This window comes from Elgaria multicarinata, chromosome 10, assembly GCF_023053635.1.
Source record: "Elgaria multicarinata webbii isolate HBS135686 ecotype San Diego chromosome 10, rElgMul1.1.pri, whole genome shotgun sequence".
NCBI classification, from domain to species: domain Eukaryota; kingdom Metazoa; phylum Chordata; class Lepidosauria; order Squamata; family Anguidae; genus Elgaria; species Elgaria multicarinata.
This window is the reverse complement of record NC_086180.1, coordinates 5,780,727-5,797,076: the sequence shown is the minus strand read 5'-3', so window position 1 is coordinate 5,797,076 and position 16,350 is coordinate 5,780,727. Positions and strand designations below refer to the sequence as shown.

At 44.6% G+C, this 16,350-nt stretch overlaps 1 protein-coding gene across 1 annotated transcript in view; it reads left to right on the top strand.

Annotated features, from left to right (window-relative positions):
* The window catches only part of ATRN (attractin), a 214,451-nt gene that overhangs the window by 151,738 nt on the left and 46,363 nt on the right, over positions 1–16,350 (top strand). Inside the window, exon 27 of the mRNA XM_063136067.1 lies at positions 244–322. Within this exon, the coding sequence (XP_062992137.1) occupies positions 244–322 (79 nt within the window). The remainder of the gene's footprint in view (positions 1–243; positions 323–16,350) is intronic.

Below are 16,350 nucleotides of genomic sequence, written 5' to 3'. Positions count from 1 at the left end.
AGCAGCGTATATTGCTTGTCTCTTTGCCCCTTGGACTGCCCGCCGTGCACCACCTCACGAGACAGCGGCATGAATCTTAACGCTGCCAAGTCCTTTACGTGTCACTAGTATCTGTGGACAGGCGTTCATGGAAGTACGATGCTATTTTAGTTGGGGGTAGCTGCTGCATTTTCTTGTATCACAAACAAGAGGGGCATTCTTCATAGAGTTTGTTTTATGTTTCTTCTCTTTCCTCCTTTTCAGCTGTTTCTTGTCTCTGCTCCTTGTCGCTGCTGTGGTTTGGAAGATTAAGCAAAGCTGCTGGGCATCGCGGCGGAGAGAGGTGGGTCAAAATGACAGAATCGCTGCCCTCTGAAATGACCTGTAAACTTTGTGTCCGTTCCTTGCATTTGTTCTCGTAGGAGATGCCAGGTACGCAGCTGAGCTGCTTTCTGTTGCAGGTGCATTCATCTTTTGGCTACGCATCGCTCAAAATATAATGAGTGATCTTAAAAACAACAACTGTGACACCCGACCAAAAGCCAAACCCACTGACCCAGGGCTTCAGAAGTCCTCTCGTGAGTGTTCACGATTGCAATTCAGAGTGTTCTGAATTGCAGAAAATAGAGAGGGATTTGCCTCCTTGCCTGCTAGCATGGCAGAAGGCAGAAATGGCACGAGGAATACATTTATGTCTTTGAAAGTGCTGCTAGAAATGGAGCAAGATGCAGCCTGTCGTCTTCCAGCACATTGTCAGGTGTCGGCTGCAGGCACAGAGGAGGGGGAGGGGCGCAGGGTGTTGCTGCATCACCTGCCAGGCTTTGGAGGAGGCAAAATGCAGCACAGTTTGCCCTCTCAGCTCTTGCCTTCCTTATCTCCATTGACAATTGGAAAAAGGGAAGCGTTTCTGTAAAAACAACAAGAACCTTCACCCCAGAAGATGGAACAAGGCTCTCTGCCCTATCCCTTTCCCGGCCTCCATTCCCAGTTCTCTGTGCATGCCAGAGAACTTCACAACTGGGTTTTGTTTCATTCCACCTGGAGCTTTTTCAGCAGTGGTGGGGGTGTATCTTGCACTGCTTCTGTCTTGCAGAATCTTGCATGGAATGAGACAAGACCCAGCTCCTCCCTTTAAGAACATCTGAAGAGCCCTGCTGGATCAGACCAAAGGTCCATCTAGTCCAGCACTCTGTTCACACAGTGGCCGACCAGCCATCGGCCAGGGATGAACAAGCAGGACATGGTGCAACAGCACCCTCCCACCTATGTTCTCCAGCAACTGGTGCACACAGTGTTACTGCCTTGGATACTGGAGATAGCACACAACCATCAGGGCTAGTAGCCATTGATAGTCTTTGCCTCCAAGAATTTCAAAGAATCAAAGAGTCATAGAATAGTAGAGTTGGAAGGGGCCTACAAGGCCATCGAGTCCAACCCTCTGCTCAATGCAGGAATCCACCCTAAAGCATCCCTGACAGATGGTGTCCAGCTGTCTCTTGAAGGCCTCTAGTGTGGGAGAGCCCACAACCTCCCTAGGTAACAGATTCCACTGCCGTACTGCTCTAACAGTCAGGAAGTTTTTCCTGATGTCCAGCTGGAATCTGGCTTCCTGTAACTTGAGCCCGTTATTCCGTGTCCTGCACTCTGGGAGGATTGAGAAGAGATCCTGGCCCTCCTCTGTGTGACAACCTTTTAAGTATTTGAAGAGTGCTATCATGTCTCCCCTCAATCTTCTCTTCTTATTATCCAACCCCTTTTAAATTTATCCAACCCCTTTTAAAGCCATCCAGATTGGTGGCCATCACTACATCTTATGTTGGTGAGTTCCATAATTTAACTATGTGCTGTGTGAAGAAGTCCTTCCTTTGATCTGTCCTGGATCTCCCACCAATCAGCTTCATGCGATGACCCCTGGTTCTAGTATTTTGAGAGAGGGAGGAAAATGTCTCCCTATCCACATTCTCCATACCATGCATAATTTCATACACCTCTATCATGTCTCCCCTTAGCCTCCTTTTTTCCAAGCTAAACAATCCCGGTTGTTGTAACCTTCTCTGGTAAGGGAGATGCTCCAGCCCCTTCATCATTTTAGTTGCCCTCGCTTTGTGTATCACCTGCAGAAGTCTTGGAGGAGGAAAAAGCTGATGATGATTGCAAACAAGGGCTGGCTTGTAAGCTAAGTCAGCATTACTGGACCACTGTGCTAACATCACAAACACACAGGAGAACAGGGATTGAAAACTTTATAGGAGAACGGGGATTGACAACTTTCCTTCTGATATCTGCCAGGGCATAACTAACAAAAAGAAAGGAAAGGATCTCTTCTTGATCCTCTCAGAGTGCAGGACACGGAATAACGGGCTCAAGCTAAAGGAAGCCAGATTCCAGCTGGACATCAGGAAAAACTTCCTGACTGTTGGAGCAGTACGACAATGGAACCAGTTACCTAGGGAGGTTGTGGGCTCTCCCACAATAGAGGCCTTCAAGAGGCAGCTGGACAACCATCTGTCAGGGATGCTGTAGGGTGGATTCCTGCCTTGAGCAGGGGGTTGGACTCGATGGCCTTGTAGGCCTCTTCCAACTCTGCTATTCTATGATTCTATGATTCTAAACTACAGCAACTGGTTTGCCCCCACCACGTTCCCGAACGCTAATAACCTATTCCTCGTATGCTAACGATATATATTCCTTGCATGAAGCAACAAATGCCGTCTTTTTTTCTGATCCGTTCCTTGTTTCTGCTATTTTCTGAACCCATTTCTTCATATAGCATATGTTGAAGCAATGAGAGAGAAAAAAGCGTCCCCAAATCCCTTGGCTTTAAAACTAGGGACGATGCTGTCTGGATGAAGAGTAATTTACGGCCAGTGATCTTGAAATGAAGGATGTGACCGTATGCACTGTTGGGAGAAGGGATAGCTGTTTCTCCCATGTGGAAATCAGGTTGGAGCGTGGAGACTTCTACCATCTGCACTGGGCTACTGGGACCGTTTTTTTTCCTTTGGACTGCTTGCAGTGTTTCTTTCTGTCCAGCTTCCCATGTTGGGTATTAGTCAGGGAAGCAGTTAGCTAAACCGGATACTGAGATTAAAACAGTGGTCTTAAAGTTGCTAGACTGATCTGTGGTCAGATTCAGGGGACACTTGAGAATAAAAGAATCATAATGCAGTCTCAAACAGGACACATCAGAGGTGCCGTGGCTAGTAATTAAGCAATAATGATTGCTAACGGACTGGAAAGAGGTCATTTTATTTTCTGTAAATAGTTCGGACAGGCTCATACCAACATAATATTTGAGACACCATTCTTAATTTGTATAATAGTATAAAGGTGGATGGAGCTAGGCTAACTTTCCTTCTATGTAGTGCATCAAATATATTAATCTGAAATGGATCGGTTTTAAATCATGGCGGTGATTTTCAGCTTGTGCACTGGAAAGTTCCATGGAAAAGAATGGGATTTACTTCCATGCAACCCTAGAATCATAGAATAGCAGTGTTGGAAGGGGCCTACAAGGCCATCGAGTCCAACCCCCTGCTCAATGCAGGAATCCACCCTAAAGCATCCCTGACAGATGGTTGTACAGATGTCTCTTGAAGGCCTCTAGTGTGGGAGAGCCCACAACTTCCTTAGGTAACTGGTTCCATTGTCGTACTGCTCTAACAGTCAGGAAGTTTTTCCTGATGTCCAGCTGGAATCTCACTTCCTTTAACTTGAGCCCATTATTCCATGTCCTGCACTCTGGGAGGATCGAGAAGAGATCCTGGCCCTCCTCTGTGTGACAACCTTTCAAGTATTTGAAGAGTGCTATCATGTCTCCCCTCAATCTTCTCTTCTCCTTGTCTCATTTACTCTTCTCCGCAAGCCTCTTTTTCATAGAATCATAGAATAGCAGAGTTGGAAGGGGCCTACAAGGCCATCGAGTCCAACCCCCTGCTCAATGCAGGAATCCACCCTAAAGCATCCCTGACAGATGCTTGTCCAGTTCTCCTGTTTAGAAACAGTGTGTGTAAATGTGTAAGTTCTTATTACGTGCAACATCTCTGTGAATTCTCTCCTCCTGCAATATGGGTGGGTAAACTGTGGCCCTCCAGATGATGATAAAGTGCAGCTCTCATAATCTCTGCCCACTGGTGATGCTGTCTAGATCTGATGGCATCTGGCGGCCACAGGCCCTCTCCCTCCCTCCGTCTGCCCTACAAGGGGTTGCGCTCTTGCATGCTTGCGCCACCCACCCTGTCTTGCTCAGAAAGCATGCGTGCATCCTGCCCATGTTCAGCCAGCCATATTTCACCTAACTTTGCAAACCCAGAAAGTTCTGCACATCTAATCCTATTATTGGATGATTTAAATAAAATACAGTATGCTATCAAGGGTTTAACCTTAAAATAAATTGGCTGAATATTATCGCACCAACCTTTGCTGCGCCGATCTATATCTCGCACTTGTCTGAATTATTCCGTTTCTCAAGTTATTTATAGCACGATCTCTTCTGTGGGATCACCATGATTGTAATTCTGAACACTTAATGTGGTATTCATATTCAGAGGACCTCTTTCTCCTATGTTGCCCATCTGATATTTGGGTTTGTCTCCTCTTTCTTGGGATAGTAAGCTGGGCTTTGGTGACTGGCAGCCGCTCTGACCCCAGGGAGGAGCCTTGCCCCAGAAGTCTCAGGTTAATCATCCTGATTGAGGGCATGCAGGTATATATGGAAGTGTGCAGGAGTAGTCCCAGAGCTGAGGGTAAGTTCAGCCGGGGCTCTGTCACCCTCTTGCCATGACAGTATGGCCCCATCTGTCACACGGGCTGATATGAGCGGCATACCGTACCCATTGCTAGGCAAGAAAGATGCGTTCATTAATCTTACAAGAGATGGCAGTCAAGAGGGAACTTAAACAAGAAGCAGGAATCAGCTGGAGAGGTGGCAGTTAAACACCAGGGGTGCGTAAAAGCCCTGCTGGATCAGACCAAAGGCCCATCTACTCCAGCGTTCTGTTCCTACAGTGGCCACCAGGACACGAACTTCTCTTGTTCTCCTGCAACTGGTATACAAAAGCATATTGCCTCTGATAGTGGAGGTAATATATGGCCATCATGACTAGTAGCGATGAATAGCCTCATGTCTATTCTATAATTTAACTATGCACCAGAATACTTCCTTTTATTTCTCCTGAATCCCTCACTATTCAGCTTTATTGGATGACCCCAGGTTCTAGTATTAGGAGGTACTATCCACTTTCTCTCCACCATGCATAAATTTATACACAACTTTCATGGTCCCTCCCCCAATTGCCTTTTTGCTAAAGCTAAAAAACTCTTTAAACCTTTCTCATAAGGGAGTTGCTCCAGCCCTTTGCTCATTTTAATTGTTCTTTTCTGCTCCTTTTCCTGATCTACAATATCTATTTTTAGGTGCAGCGACCAGAACTGTATATAGTCTTCCAAGCATGGTCGCACCATAGCTTTGTATAAAAGCATTAAGATATTGGGAGTTCTATTTTCAGTTCCTTTCTGAATGATCCCCAACATGGAAATTGCCTTCTTCAGAGCAGCTGCACACTGGGTTGATGTTTTCATCGAGTTGAATACCACAATCCCAAAACCTTCTTTGGTCAGTCACTGGCAGTTCAGATCCCGTCACTATATACATAAACTTAAAATTCTTTGCCTCTATGTGCATCACTTTATTCATTTATTTATTACATTTATATACCGCCCCATAGCCGACGCTCTCTGGGAGGTTTACAAAAGCTTTAAACAGTGAACTTTAAAAACAAATATACAAAAATTTAAATGCATGTAAACAGCAATATCATTTAAAACAACTATTCTGGGGTCAGTTAAAAAACTCAGCATATGTTAAGAGAAAAGCCAACAGAATATGAGCCAACAGTGTGATATGGCTGCAAGAAAGGCAAAGGCTATTTTGAGCTGCATTAATAGAAGTATAGCTTCCAAATCACATGAGGTACTGGTTCCTCTCTATTCGGCCCTGGTTAGGCCTCATCTAGAGTATTGCATCCGGTTCTGGGCTCCACAATTCAAGAAGGACGCAGACAAGCTGGAGCGTGTTCAGAGGAGGACAACCAGGATGATCAGGGGTCTGGAAACAAAGCCCTATGAAGAGGGACTGAAAGAACTGGGCATGTGTAGCCTGGAGAAGAGAAGATTGAGGGGAGACATGATAGCACTCTTCAAAGACTTAAAAGGTTGTCACACAGAGGAGGGCCGGGATCTCTTCTCGATCCTCCCAGAGTGCAGGACACGGAATAATGGGTTCAAGTTAAAGGAAGCCAGATTCCAGCTGGACATCAGGAAAAACTTCCTGACTGTTAGGAACTGATTCCGACAATGGAATCAGTTACCTAGGGAGGTTGTGGGCTCTCCCACACTAGAGGCCTTCAAGAGGCAGCTGGACAAGCATCTGTCAGGGATGCTTTAGGGTGGATTCCTGCATTGAGCAGGGGGTTGGACTCGATGGCCTTGTAGGCCCCTTCCAACTCTACTATTCTATGAAGTCTTAACCTGGTGTCGAAAAGATAACTATGTTGGTGCCAGGTGAGCCTCATCGGGGAGATCATTCCATAATTGGGGAGCCACCACTGAAAAGGCCCACTCCCTTGTTGCCATCCTCCGAGTTTCCCTCAGAGTAGGCACTTGGAGGAGGACTTTAGATGTTGAGCACAGTGTACGGGTAGGTTCATGTCGGTAGAGGCGTTCCGTCAGGTATTGTGATCCCAAGCCATGTAAGGCTTTATAGGTTAAAACCAGCACCTTAAATTGGGCTTTACCCTTGCTTACATTGAACAAGGCCATTTTAAAGTCTGTTTCCCCTCGTTTGGAGAGAACCTTTTGGAACCCTTTGAAATTCTTTCTTGTTCTTACCATACAAAATAATTTGGTGTCATCAACAAACTCCCAAGAGAACCAAGCCAAGGACTTTGTGACCCCCCCACCCCAAGTAAGGTTGTCTCATCGCTTCTCTTGCTACGCCCCATTTACCCTAATTTGCAGAAATCTCGTGAATTCTCATAGTGGTTGGAGAGAGTCTAGAAAATGCATCTTCTTCCCCCAGTCCTCCCTCCCCCCGCCATTCACCCCATCCTAAGGGCTAGATCGGAGCAGAGCCTCTGTTCATCTCCCAGCCAAACTTGCACTCTGCAAGTGGATTCCGTAGAGTTGTTCCGCTTCTTCCACAATTGTAAGGGACAAAGGGTTAGATTCGGGAGTCTCACCTTGGACTACCTCAAGCAGTACCAGACAGGTTATAAATTCCACATAAATGAATTCAAATTGTAAACAAAATGATTAGTGTTTTAACTACTCTACCAGCTGGCGCTAGATTTTGGGGATAAATGACCATTGTGTTTTTCTCTCAATCTTCTTGACAAGAGTATAAAAACTGAAGGGAAGGCTTCCTGGAGCTTTTTCTAAATAAAATGTTAATCGCGGTTTATGCTGAATGTAGGCTGAGAAATATCGCATTCTGCCCGGAGCCAAGCTGAGGCCTTTAATGATGGCTTAAATGGAAAATGTCACTGGTGTGAAGTTATCCTCTGGGCATACATTTTTAAAGTCATAGAGAGGATCAGCTAGTAGCTTAGCTTTTGCACAATTAAGTTTGTTATACTTGCTTTATCAATTTTAATTTCAAATGATAGACAACTTGTCAAATTTCTAATGAAGAGCACTAAACATTTATACTGAAGTGACTCTTGTATCTTAAGTATTATTTCTAAGAGCTGCTCTCCAGTGTTAATCTTGACGAATTTTGACATCTCATGTTCACCCGCCCCCCCCAAAAAACATGGTGGCTGAATTAATTAATTCTTTTCTCAGCTAAGAAACCCCCGCACATGAGTTATTCTATGCTAGCAGAGGAATGTATGCATGAACAACAGGGGAATGACCCATCTGATCCCAGAACTAAAAAGCTCTTGCAAAGTGTATTAAGACCGAGGCAAGAAAACGGAGTTTAACGCCACCCCGTATGATTTATAAGATTTAGGGGAGACATGATAGCACTCTTCAAATACTTGAAAGGTTGTCACACAGAGGAGGGCCAGGATCTCTTCTCGATCCTCCCAGAGTGCAGGACACGGAATAACGGGCTCAAGTTAAAGGAAGCCAGATTCCAGCTGGACATCAGGAAAAACTTCCTGACTGTTAGAGCAGTATGACAATGGAACCAGTTACCTAGGGAGGTTGTGGGCTCTCCCACCCTAGAGGCCTTCAAGAGGCAGCTGGACAACCATCTGTCAGGGATGCTTTAGGGTGGATTCCTGCATTGAGCAGGGGGTTGGGCTCGATGGCCTTGTAGGCCCCTTCCAACTCTGCTATTCTATGATTCTATGAACCAGAACAGAGTGTGAGCAAAGCCATGAATCTGGGAGCTGATAAAGCCACCGATCTGGGAATGCTTCTTGATTTGTCCTGTAAAGGCTCCAGGACCAGGCTGGAGGAAAGAACAGGTGGAAGACTTTAGCATCGTAGCCATGAGTGTCCGTGGATGTTCCTTGGTACCTCCTAGCAGTAGCCTGTGTTTCTGTTCTCCAGTGCATTTATTCCTCTTTGATTTATTTAACTTCCATCAACTCCTTTCAACTAATCCTCTGTTAACTTTCATCCCCTATAAGGAACTATGCTCTTGCATGCTTGCAGTATTGCCGGTTAAGGGGTGAAGCAGATGGGTGAACCGCCCAGGGAGCTTTGGCTATTGGGAGGTATAAAAATGCAATCAATCAATCAATGGGTCAGTTCTGGTGCCCGTCCCCTTCCATGACACAGGTGGCGTTCCTTTTTAGATTCGTTGCACTTGTCCTGAAAGGCTCTTGGTTTGAGACAGACAGTGCTGTGACTGCCCCTGCCCTCCCCCCCCCCCAGGCCTGAAAGAACCAAAGCTTGCACTTTGGAGAGGCTGACGCCAGGCTCCTGATGACTGAAAAGAGCAAGTTGAGGCTCACTCATGGCTGGACCAGGGAGCACCGGGGCTGGTTTGGACTTGGGAGTGTTGAAGGGATGTGTGCTAGGTATGCTGAGTACGTTTTCAGAAGAGGCATGCAACTTTATTTATTTATTTATTACATTTTTACACCACCCGATAGCCGAAGCTCTCTGGGCAGTTCACAAAAATTAAAACCATGAAGAACATAATAAAACATCCAACAATCTAAAAACACAAATACAAAAGTACAATATAAAAAGCACAACCAGGATAAAACCACACAGCAGAAATTGATATAGGATTAAAATACGGAATTAAAACAGCAAAGTTTAAATTTAGGTGTTAAAATACTGAGAAAATAAAAAGGTCTTCAGCTGGCGACGAAAAGAATACAGTGTAGGCGCCAGGCGGACCTCTTTACTAGCAGACCCAGCGGAGAAAGCCCTCCTCCTGGTAGCCACCTGCCTCATTTTCTTTGGCAGGGGCTCACGGAGAAAGGCCCCTGTGGATGATCTTAAGGTTCAGGCAGGTACATATGGGAGGAGGCGTTCCTTCAAATAACCTGGCCCCAAGCCATTTAGGGCTTTGAATGTTAGTACCGGCACTTTGAATCGGCCCGGACCTGGACTGGCAGCCAATGAAGTTGTAAAAGGACTAGCGTGATGTGATCTTGCCGGCCAATCCCTGTTAGTAAACTTCTCACAGCTTGAGAAACATGGCTTTAAAAATAGATGCATAGGCATTTTGGAAAAAAAAAGCATTCTGGGTAAAGCAGCCATTCAAACTGTTAGTGGCTATTGTGACGGGGACAACAATTTCGTGTAACTGGTGAGTGGAGGGTGATTTTACCTTGATGTGAAACTTTGACAGATGAAGATGTGCTCACTCTCAATTGGCCAGGAAAATCTGACTGGCAGGAAAATAATAATAATAATAATAATAATAATAATAATAATAATAATAATAATAATAATAATTATTTATATTTTACCTGCATCTCCCTCTGGATCGAGTCAGGGTACAACACAAACACAAACATATTGAAATACAGATAACTAATTAAAACATTTAAAACTAATACATTATTAAAAGCAGCAAATTATTAAAGGCATCTTAAAATTCAGCTGGGTAGGCCTGCCGGAAGAGATCAGTCTTTACGGCTTTCTTAAATTCCGGAAGACTCTTAAGTTGACAAATCTCTCCCGGCAAGCCATTCCACAAACTGGGAGAGGCAGAAGAAAAGGTCCTCTGGGTAATAGTTGTCAGCCTTATAGAATCATAGAATAGCAGAGTTGGAAGGGGCCTACAAGGCCATCGAGTCCAACCCCCTGCTCAAGGCAGGAATCCACCCTAAAGCATCCCTGACAGATGGTTGTCCAGCTGCCCCTTGAAGGCCTCTAGTGTGGGAGAGCCCACAACCTCCCTAGGTAACAGATTCCATTGTCGTACTGCTCTAACAGTCAGGAAGTTTTTCCTGATGTCCAGCTGGAATCTGATTTCCTTTAACTTGAGCCCGTTATTCCGTGTCCTGCACTCTGGGAGGATTGAGAAGAGATCCTGGCCCTCCTCTGTGTGACAACCTTTGAAGTCTTTGAAGAGTGCTCTCATGTCTCCCCTCAATCTTCTCTTCTCCAGGCTAAACATGCCCAGTTCTTTCAGTCTCTCTTCATAGGGCTTTGTTTCCAGGCCCCTGATCGTCCTGGTTGCCCTCCTCTGAACCCCCTCCAGCTTGTCTGCGTCCTTTTTGAATTGTGGAGCCCAGAACTGGACGCAATACTCTAGTTGAGGCTTAACCAGGGCCGAATAGAGAGGAACCAGCCTTGTTTTTGTTGGCTGGAGTAAATTCTTCCCAAAGGACCTGAGTGTGCGGGGCGGATGGTATGGGAGAAGGCGATCCCGCAGGTAGCCTGGACCCAAGCCACGTAGGGCTTTAAAGGTGATAACCAACACTTTATACTTTGCCCGGAAACTAATTGGCAGCCAGTGAAGAGATTTTAAAGCTTGCACCCAAATTTATTTCAGCATTTTTCCTTTATTCTGAAAGATATCTGGAAAAGGTAACATCATCATTTAAGAACAACCCAGAAACCTCGTTAATTGAGATATCCCAGCCCAACAAAATGTTAACCTGATTGGAGAGTACTTGCTCTCCTCCAACGGATTCAATGATAGGAGCAGGAATGTTGATCTGAACAAGAGCAGACATTGAAAAAGGACTTGGCAAGGGTTTTGGAATGCCAGTCTATTATCTGAAGTAACATTTGGAGGATTTGGCAAGGCAGCGTTAGTGTGTGTGTGTGACACTCATCTAGTAAGGGAAGTGAGCGGTTCGTAAATTTGTGCCCTTTTTCTTTCTCCGCTGAGCACCGTAACAAAATAGCTTTCAGGCACTGTATTTTGCTACTAGAGGAAATGGAAACAAGAAAGAATGCTTGTTGGAGGCTCGGAGTGATACAAAAGACAGATAAAATTGCTCCTTTTATTACATGACTTTTGAAAAGTGATAGGAACCATGAAGGTGGTGGTAGAGAATAATGCTTGAAATAAAATTGCAATGGCATCATAAAGAGAGCATCTGTCTACAGCCAAGCCTTAATATTTATTTTTGGTCCATTTCAAGCTTCTTTCTTTTTTCTTCCTGTCCTTTGGGATTGCTGTCATCAACTTCTTAAGCATCGCCTAAGGCTGATACCTAGGACTGAGAATCTTTTTGGGTGTGGGTTAGGGTGGAGGACTCCTGTGCAAGTCCTAATTAAGTGATTGTCCACTTAAAATACCACAGCATAACCTGTGTAGATATTCTGAAGACTGCTTACCATAGCCAAATGCTTCCGGTAACCGACCTATTTTTATTTGTATTGAACATAGATCTGCCACTTTTCTATTCATATTTAAAACATCATATGTCATACAGAAGCCACAACAGGGTGGTGTTGGATGCATCCGTCTATGCTCCAGCTTTGGTTTTTGGATAACCCCCATAAGATTGAAAATATATTTGGTTAATCAAGGTAAAAGGAGAACTTTGGCCATCCATATGATTAGATTCTTGCCATGGGAGGAATGGTTTAATTGATTATTGCGCTGTGATTGTGTATCTTTTCATAAAAGATACACTTACTACACTTTAGTAAGTGTATCTTTTAGGGCCCAGTGCTCTTCAACATTTTTATTAATGATTTGGACGAGGTGGTGCAGGGAACGCTTATCAAATTTGCTGATGACACAAAATTGGGTGGGATAGCTAATACCCTGGGAGACAGAAACAAACTTCAAAGTGATCTTGATAGGCTGGAGTGCTGGGCTGAAAACAACAGGATGAAATTTAATAGGGATAAATGCCAAGTTCTACATTTAGGAAATAGAAACCAAATGCACAGTTACAAGATGGGGGATACTTGGCTCAGCAATACTACAAACGAGAAGGATCTTGGAATTGTTGTAGATCGCAAGCTGAATATGAGCCAACAGGGCGATATGGCTGCAAGAAAGGCAAATGCTATATTGGGCTGCATTAATAGAAGTATAGCTTCCAAATTGCGTGAAGTACTGGTTCCTCTCTATTCGGCCCTAGTTAGGCCTCATCTAGAGTATTGCGTCCAGTTCTGGGCTCCACAATTCAAGAAGGGCGCAGACAAGCTGGAGCGTGTTCAGAGGAGGGCAACCAGGATGATCAGGGGTCTGAAAACAAAGCCCTATGAAGAGAGACTGAAAGAACTGGGCATGTTTAGCCTGGAGAAGAGAAGATTGAGGGGAGACATGATAGCACTCTTCAAATACTTAAAAGGTTGTCACACAGAGGAGGGCCAGGATCTCTTCTCGATCCTCCCAGAGTGCAGGACACGGAATAACGGGCTCAAGTTAAAGGAAGCCAGATTCCAGCTGGACATCAGGAAAAACTTCCTGACTGTTAGAGCAGTACAACAATGGAATCAGTTACCTAGGCAGGTTGTGGGCTCTCCCACCCTAGAGGCCTTCAAGAGGCAGGTGGACAACCATCAGTCAGGGATGCTTTAGGGTGGATTCCTGCATTGAGCAGGGGGTTGGACTCGATGACCTTGTAGGCCCCTTCCAACTCTACTATTCTATGATTCTATGAACGCCCCCCCTACCGCCCCTTTGCCTCTTAGCGCCCCCCTATGCAATCCCACCGCCCACAAGGGGGCGGTACCGCCCACTTTGGGAACCACTGTTGTAAGGGGTCAGGATAAGTTTTTTTTAACTTATGGAATTTCAGTACACATTTCACAGACGGGGGTGGGTGGGAGGTCCTACAGTTGGACATTTTAGTTTTTAATGGCAGTCCATGTCTAGTTCTGCCCTTGTCTTTTAAAGAAAAGCTGGGGTGGGGGATGTTCTTTAGTTATAGTGATTTTGCTTGCTGACCAGGACCATTGCTGTCTTCTAAACCCGCGGTCGAAGATAAAATTGCGGCTGATGAAATTGGCTTCATAGGTTGCATTCAGACCAAGGGCTGACATTTAGCCATTCCTGGCTTAGCAGGACTTTGAGATGGACAAGGAATAGTTTGTTCCTAGATAAAATTGTCAGCAGTGGTTGAGTTGGATTTTCTCCACTTGGGAGAATTGTAACAGCCTTTTTTGTAATTCCATTGAAGATGTCTCTGGTTTCAGCGGATGGCTGCCCTTCTTATCATATTTTCCCCTGCTTTTAATTTGAATTCACATCAGACCACTTAACATTAACACACAGAGACACTCAGACCATCAGTGTATTTTGCTTACTAAAGGTCATCTTTTATGTCCTCTTTGTTTTTGGGTCTGGTTCTGGTAAAATGATGTGTTCAATCCACGGCTGATTAAGATATATTTGTCTTGTCTTTTCACATGGCACCAATTTCCAGTAGCTTTATTTTCTGTGTTTCTCATAATTTGAAGTGAAAATGCCTGTTGAGAAGCATTTAAGTTTTAATTCCTCCTCTCCCTACTTTTTTTTTTTTAAAAAAACCCACAAACATGGCTTGCAAAGTTGGTTACAAACCTAATTAGCTAACGTTAATGCAATCGTTGCCCCAGGGAATTGGAAACTTAATTTTCAGCTATGATGAAAATACTGCCAGAGAATTATTTATTTCTTGCCTTACGTGGTGGCTTGCAATGGTAGATATGTGTTCTTGCCCAATTTATTTTTGGAAGGTAGCAGTGCTTCTCTGTAATATTTGAAAAGTGTTTGTATTTATCTTATAGATAAATTCCTGGAGGAGAAGGCTACCAATGGCTACTAGTCCTGATAGCTATGTGCTACTTCCAGTAGCTTATGTACATCAGTTGCTGGGGAACATGGGTGGGAGAGTGCAGTTGCATACGTGTCCTGATTGTGAGTTTCTAGTCTACAACTGGAGAAGAGAAGATTGAGGGGAGACATGATAGCACTCTTCAAATACTTAAAATGTTGTTACACAGAGGAGGGCCAGGATCTCTTCTCGATCCTCCCAGAATGCAGGACACGGAATAACGGGCTCAAGTTACAGGAAACCAGATTCCAGCTGGACATCAGGAAAAACTTCCTGACTGTTAGAGCAGTACGACAATGGAATCAGTTACCTAGGGAGGTTGTGGGCTCTCCCACACTAGAGGCCTTCAAGAGGCAGCTGGACAACCATCTGTCAGGGATGCTTTAGGGTGGATTCCTGCATTGAGCAGGAGGTTGGACTCAATGGCCTTGTAGGCCCCTTCCAACTCTACTATTCTATGATTCTATGAACTGGTTGACCACTCTGTGAATAGGATGCTGGACTAGATGGACCCTAGGTCTGATCCAGCATCAGGGCTCTTCTTAAGTTCTTATTGCTAAATCTCATAAAGATTTTCTCAATTCGTTAAGTGTAAATCTCCTGGGGGGTGTCTTTGTGGTAGTCTTAGTGTAAGTAAGCAGATCTGGCCTGTGTCTAGATGGGAGACTGTCTGAGAACCCTGTGTAGGCTATCTTGAGTTCCCTGGAAGAAAGGTGAAATTTAAGTTAAATGAAATAAAGAAAATGCAACCCTAGATAAGTCGTCCGAGGCTTATTCACTCAGTCAAATGCCCTAGGTTGTCAGCCTTTGAAATCTGCTGCAACTGTCAATATGATCAAAATGTGACATGGAGCTGGTGAATCGAAAATGAAGAGGAGCAGCCCTGTTAAAAATTTGTCAGCTTTTGGCTACTGTCTTTTCAACCCAGGATAAACTTGTAAACTTCTTGCCGGCGACATATTTTCTTCCGGAGGATGACCTTGAAACATGATGGTGGGGATCATGTGTCAGGGCGGCAACCCTACTGGTGATCCCCTGCCTTTTCCGCAGCCACCATTCCATCTGGATGGGCCATTGGGAGAGTGTTACTGGTATCCTCCCCTGGGGCCTGATCCATTCCAGAGGTTGGTATTTGCTGGGCATTAATGTTAATAATAGCAGTATCGCTATCCTTAGAGATCTGGCTGATTACAGTGTTCCTCTGACCAATGGATGAACTGAAAGGGAGCAAGAGGTCATTGCTTATAGCTTTCAGTAGGGCTTCCTGGCTGTGCATTGCTGTGAGTTTAGGTGATGGTGTAGAAATTCGTTCAGAAGTACATTCATTATTACATTTTGTATACTGCCTTTCCCCCCTCTTGCAAGGAACCCAAGGCAGTGTACATGATCCTCTTCTGTTTTAACCTCCCAACAACCCTGTGAGGTAGATTAGGCTGAGAGACAGTGACTGTCCCAAAGCCACACAATCAGCTTTATGGCTTGATTTTGTTCTGACTTTATACTGTTAGTTTTACCCTACCCAGTGCCTGTTTACCCTACCCTGTGCCTGTTTGCATTCTCTTCCCCTCCTTATTGTTTTATTATGATTTTATTAGAATGTAAGCCTATGCGGCAGAGTCTTGCTATTTACTGTTTTACTCTGTACAGCACTATGTACATTGATGGTGCTATATAAATAAATAAATAAATAAATAATAATAATAATAATGGCCAAGTGGGGATTAGAACCAGGATCTCCTGAGTCCCAGCCCAACCTTCTAACCATACTTGCTGTCGTCCCAGGCTGTTTAAATATACCTAGACTGAGCTTTCTAAAGCCACCTTTCGGCAAGAGGCTCAGATACAAATGCCATCCATCCATCCATCCTTTAGCGAATATGTTAACTTCTGATGCAGTTCTTTATCTTCCGTTTACTCCTGAAAATGGGTGCATGATAGATAAATATAATGTTCCTGGTGTTTGCATAAGATATAAGAATAAAATAAATGCGAACACCGGAATAACGGGCTCAAGTTAAAGGAAGCCAAATTCCAGCTGGACATCAGGAAAAACTTCCTGACTGTTAGAGCAGTACGACAATGGAATCAGTTGCCTGGTGAGGTTGTGGGCTCTCCCACACTAGAGGCCTTCAAGAGGCAGCTGGACCACCCTCTGTCAGGGATGCTTTAG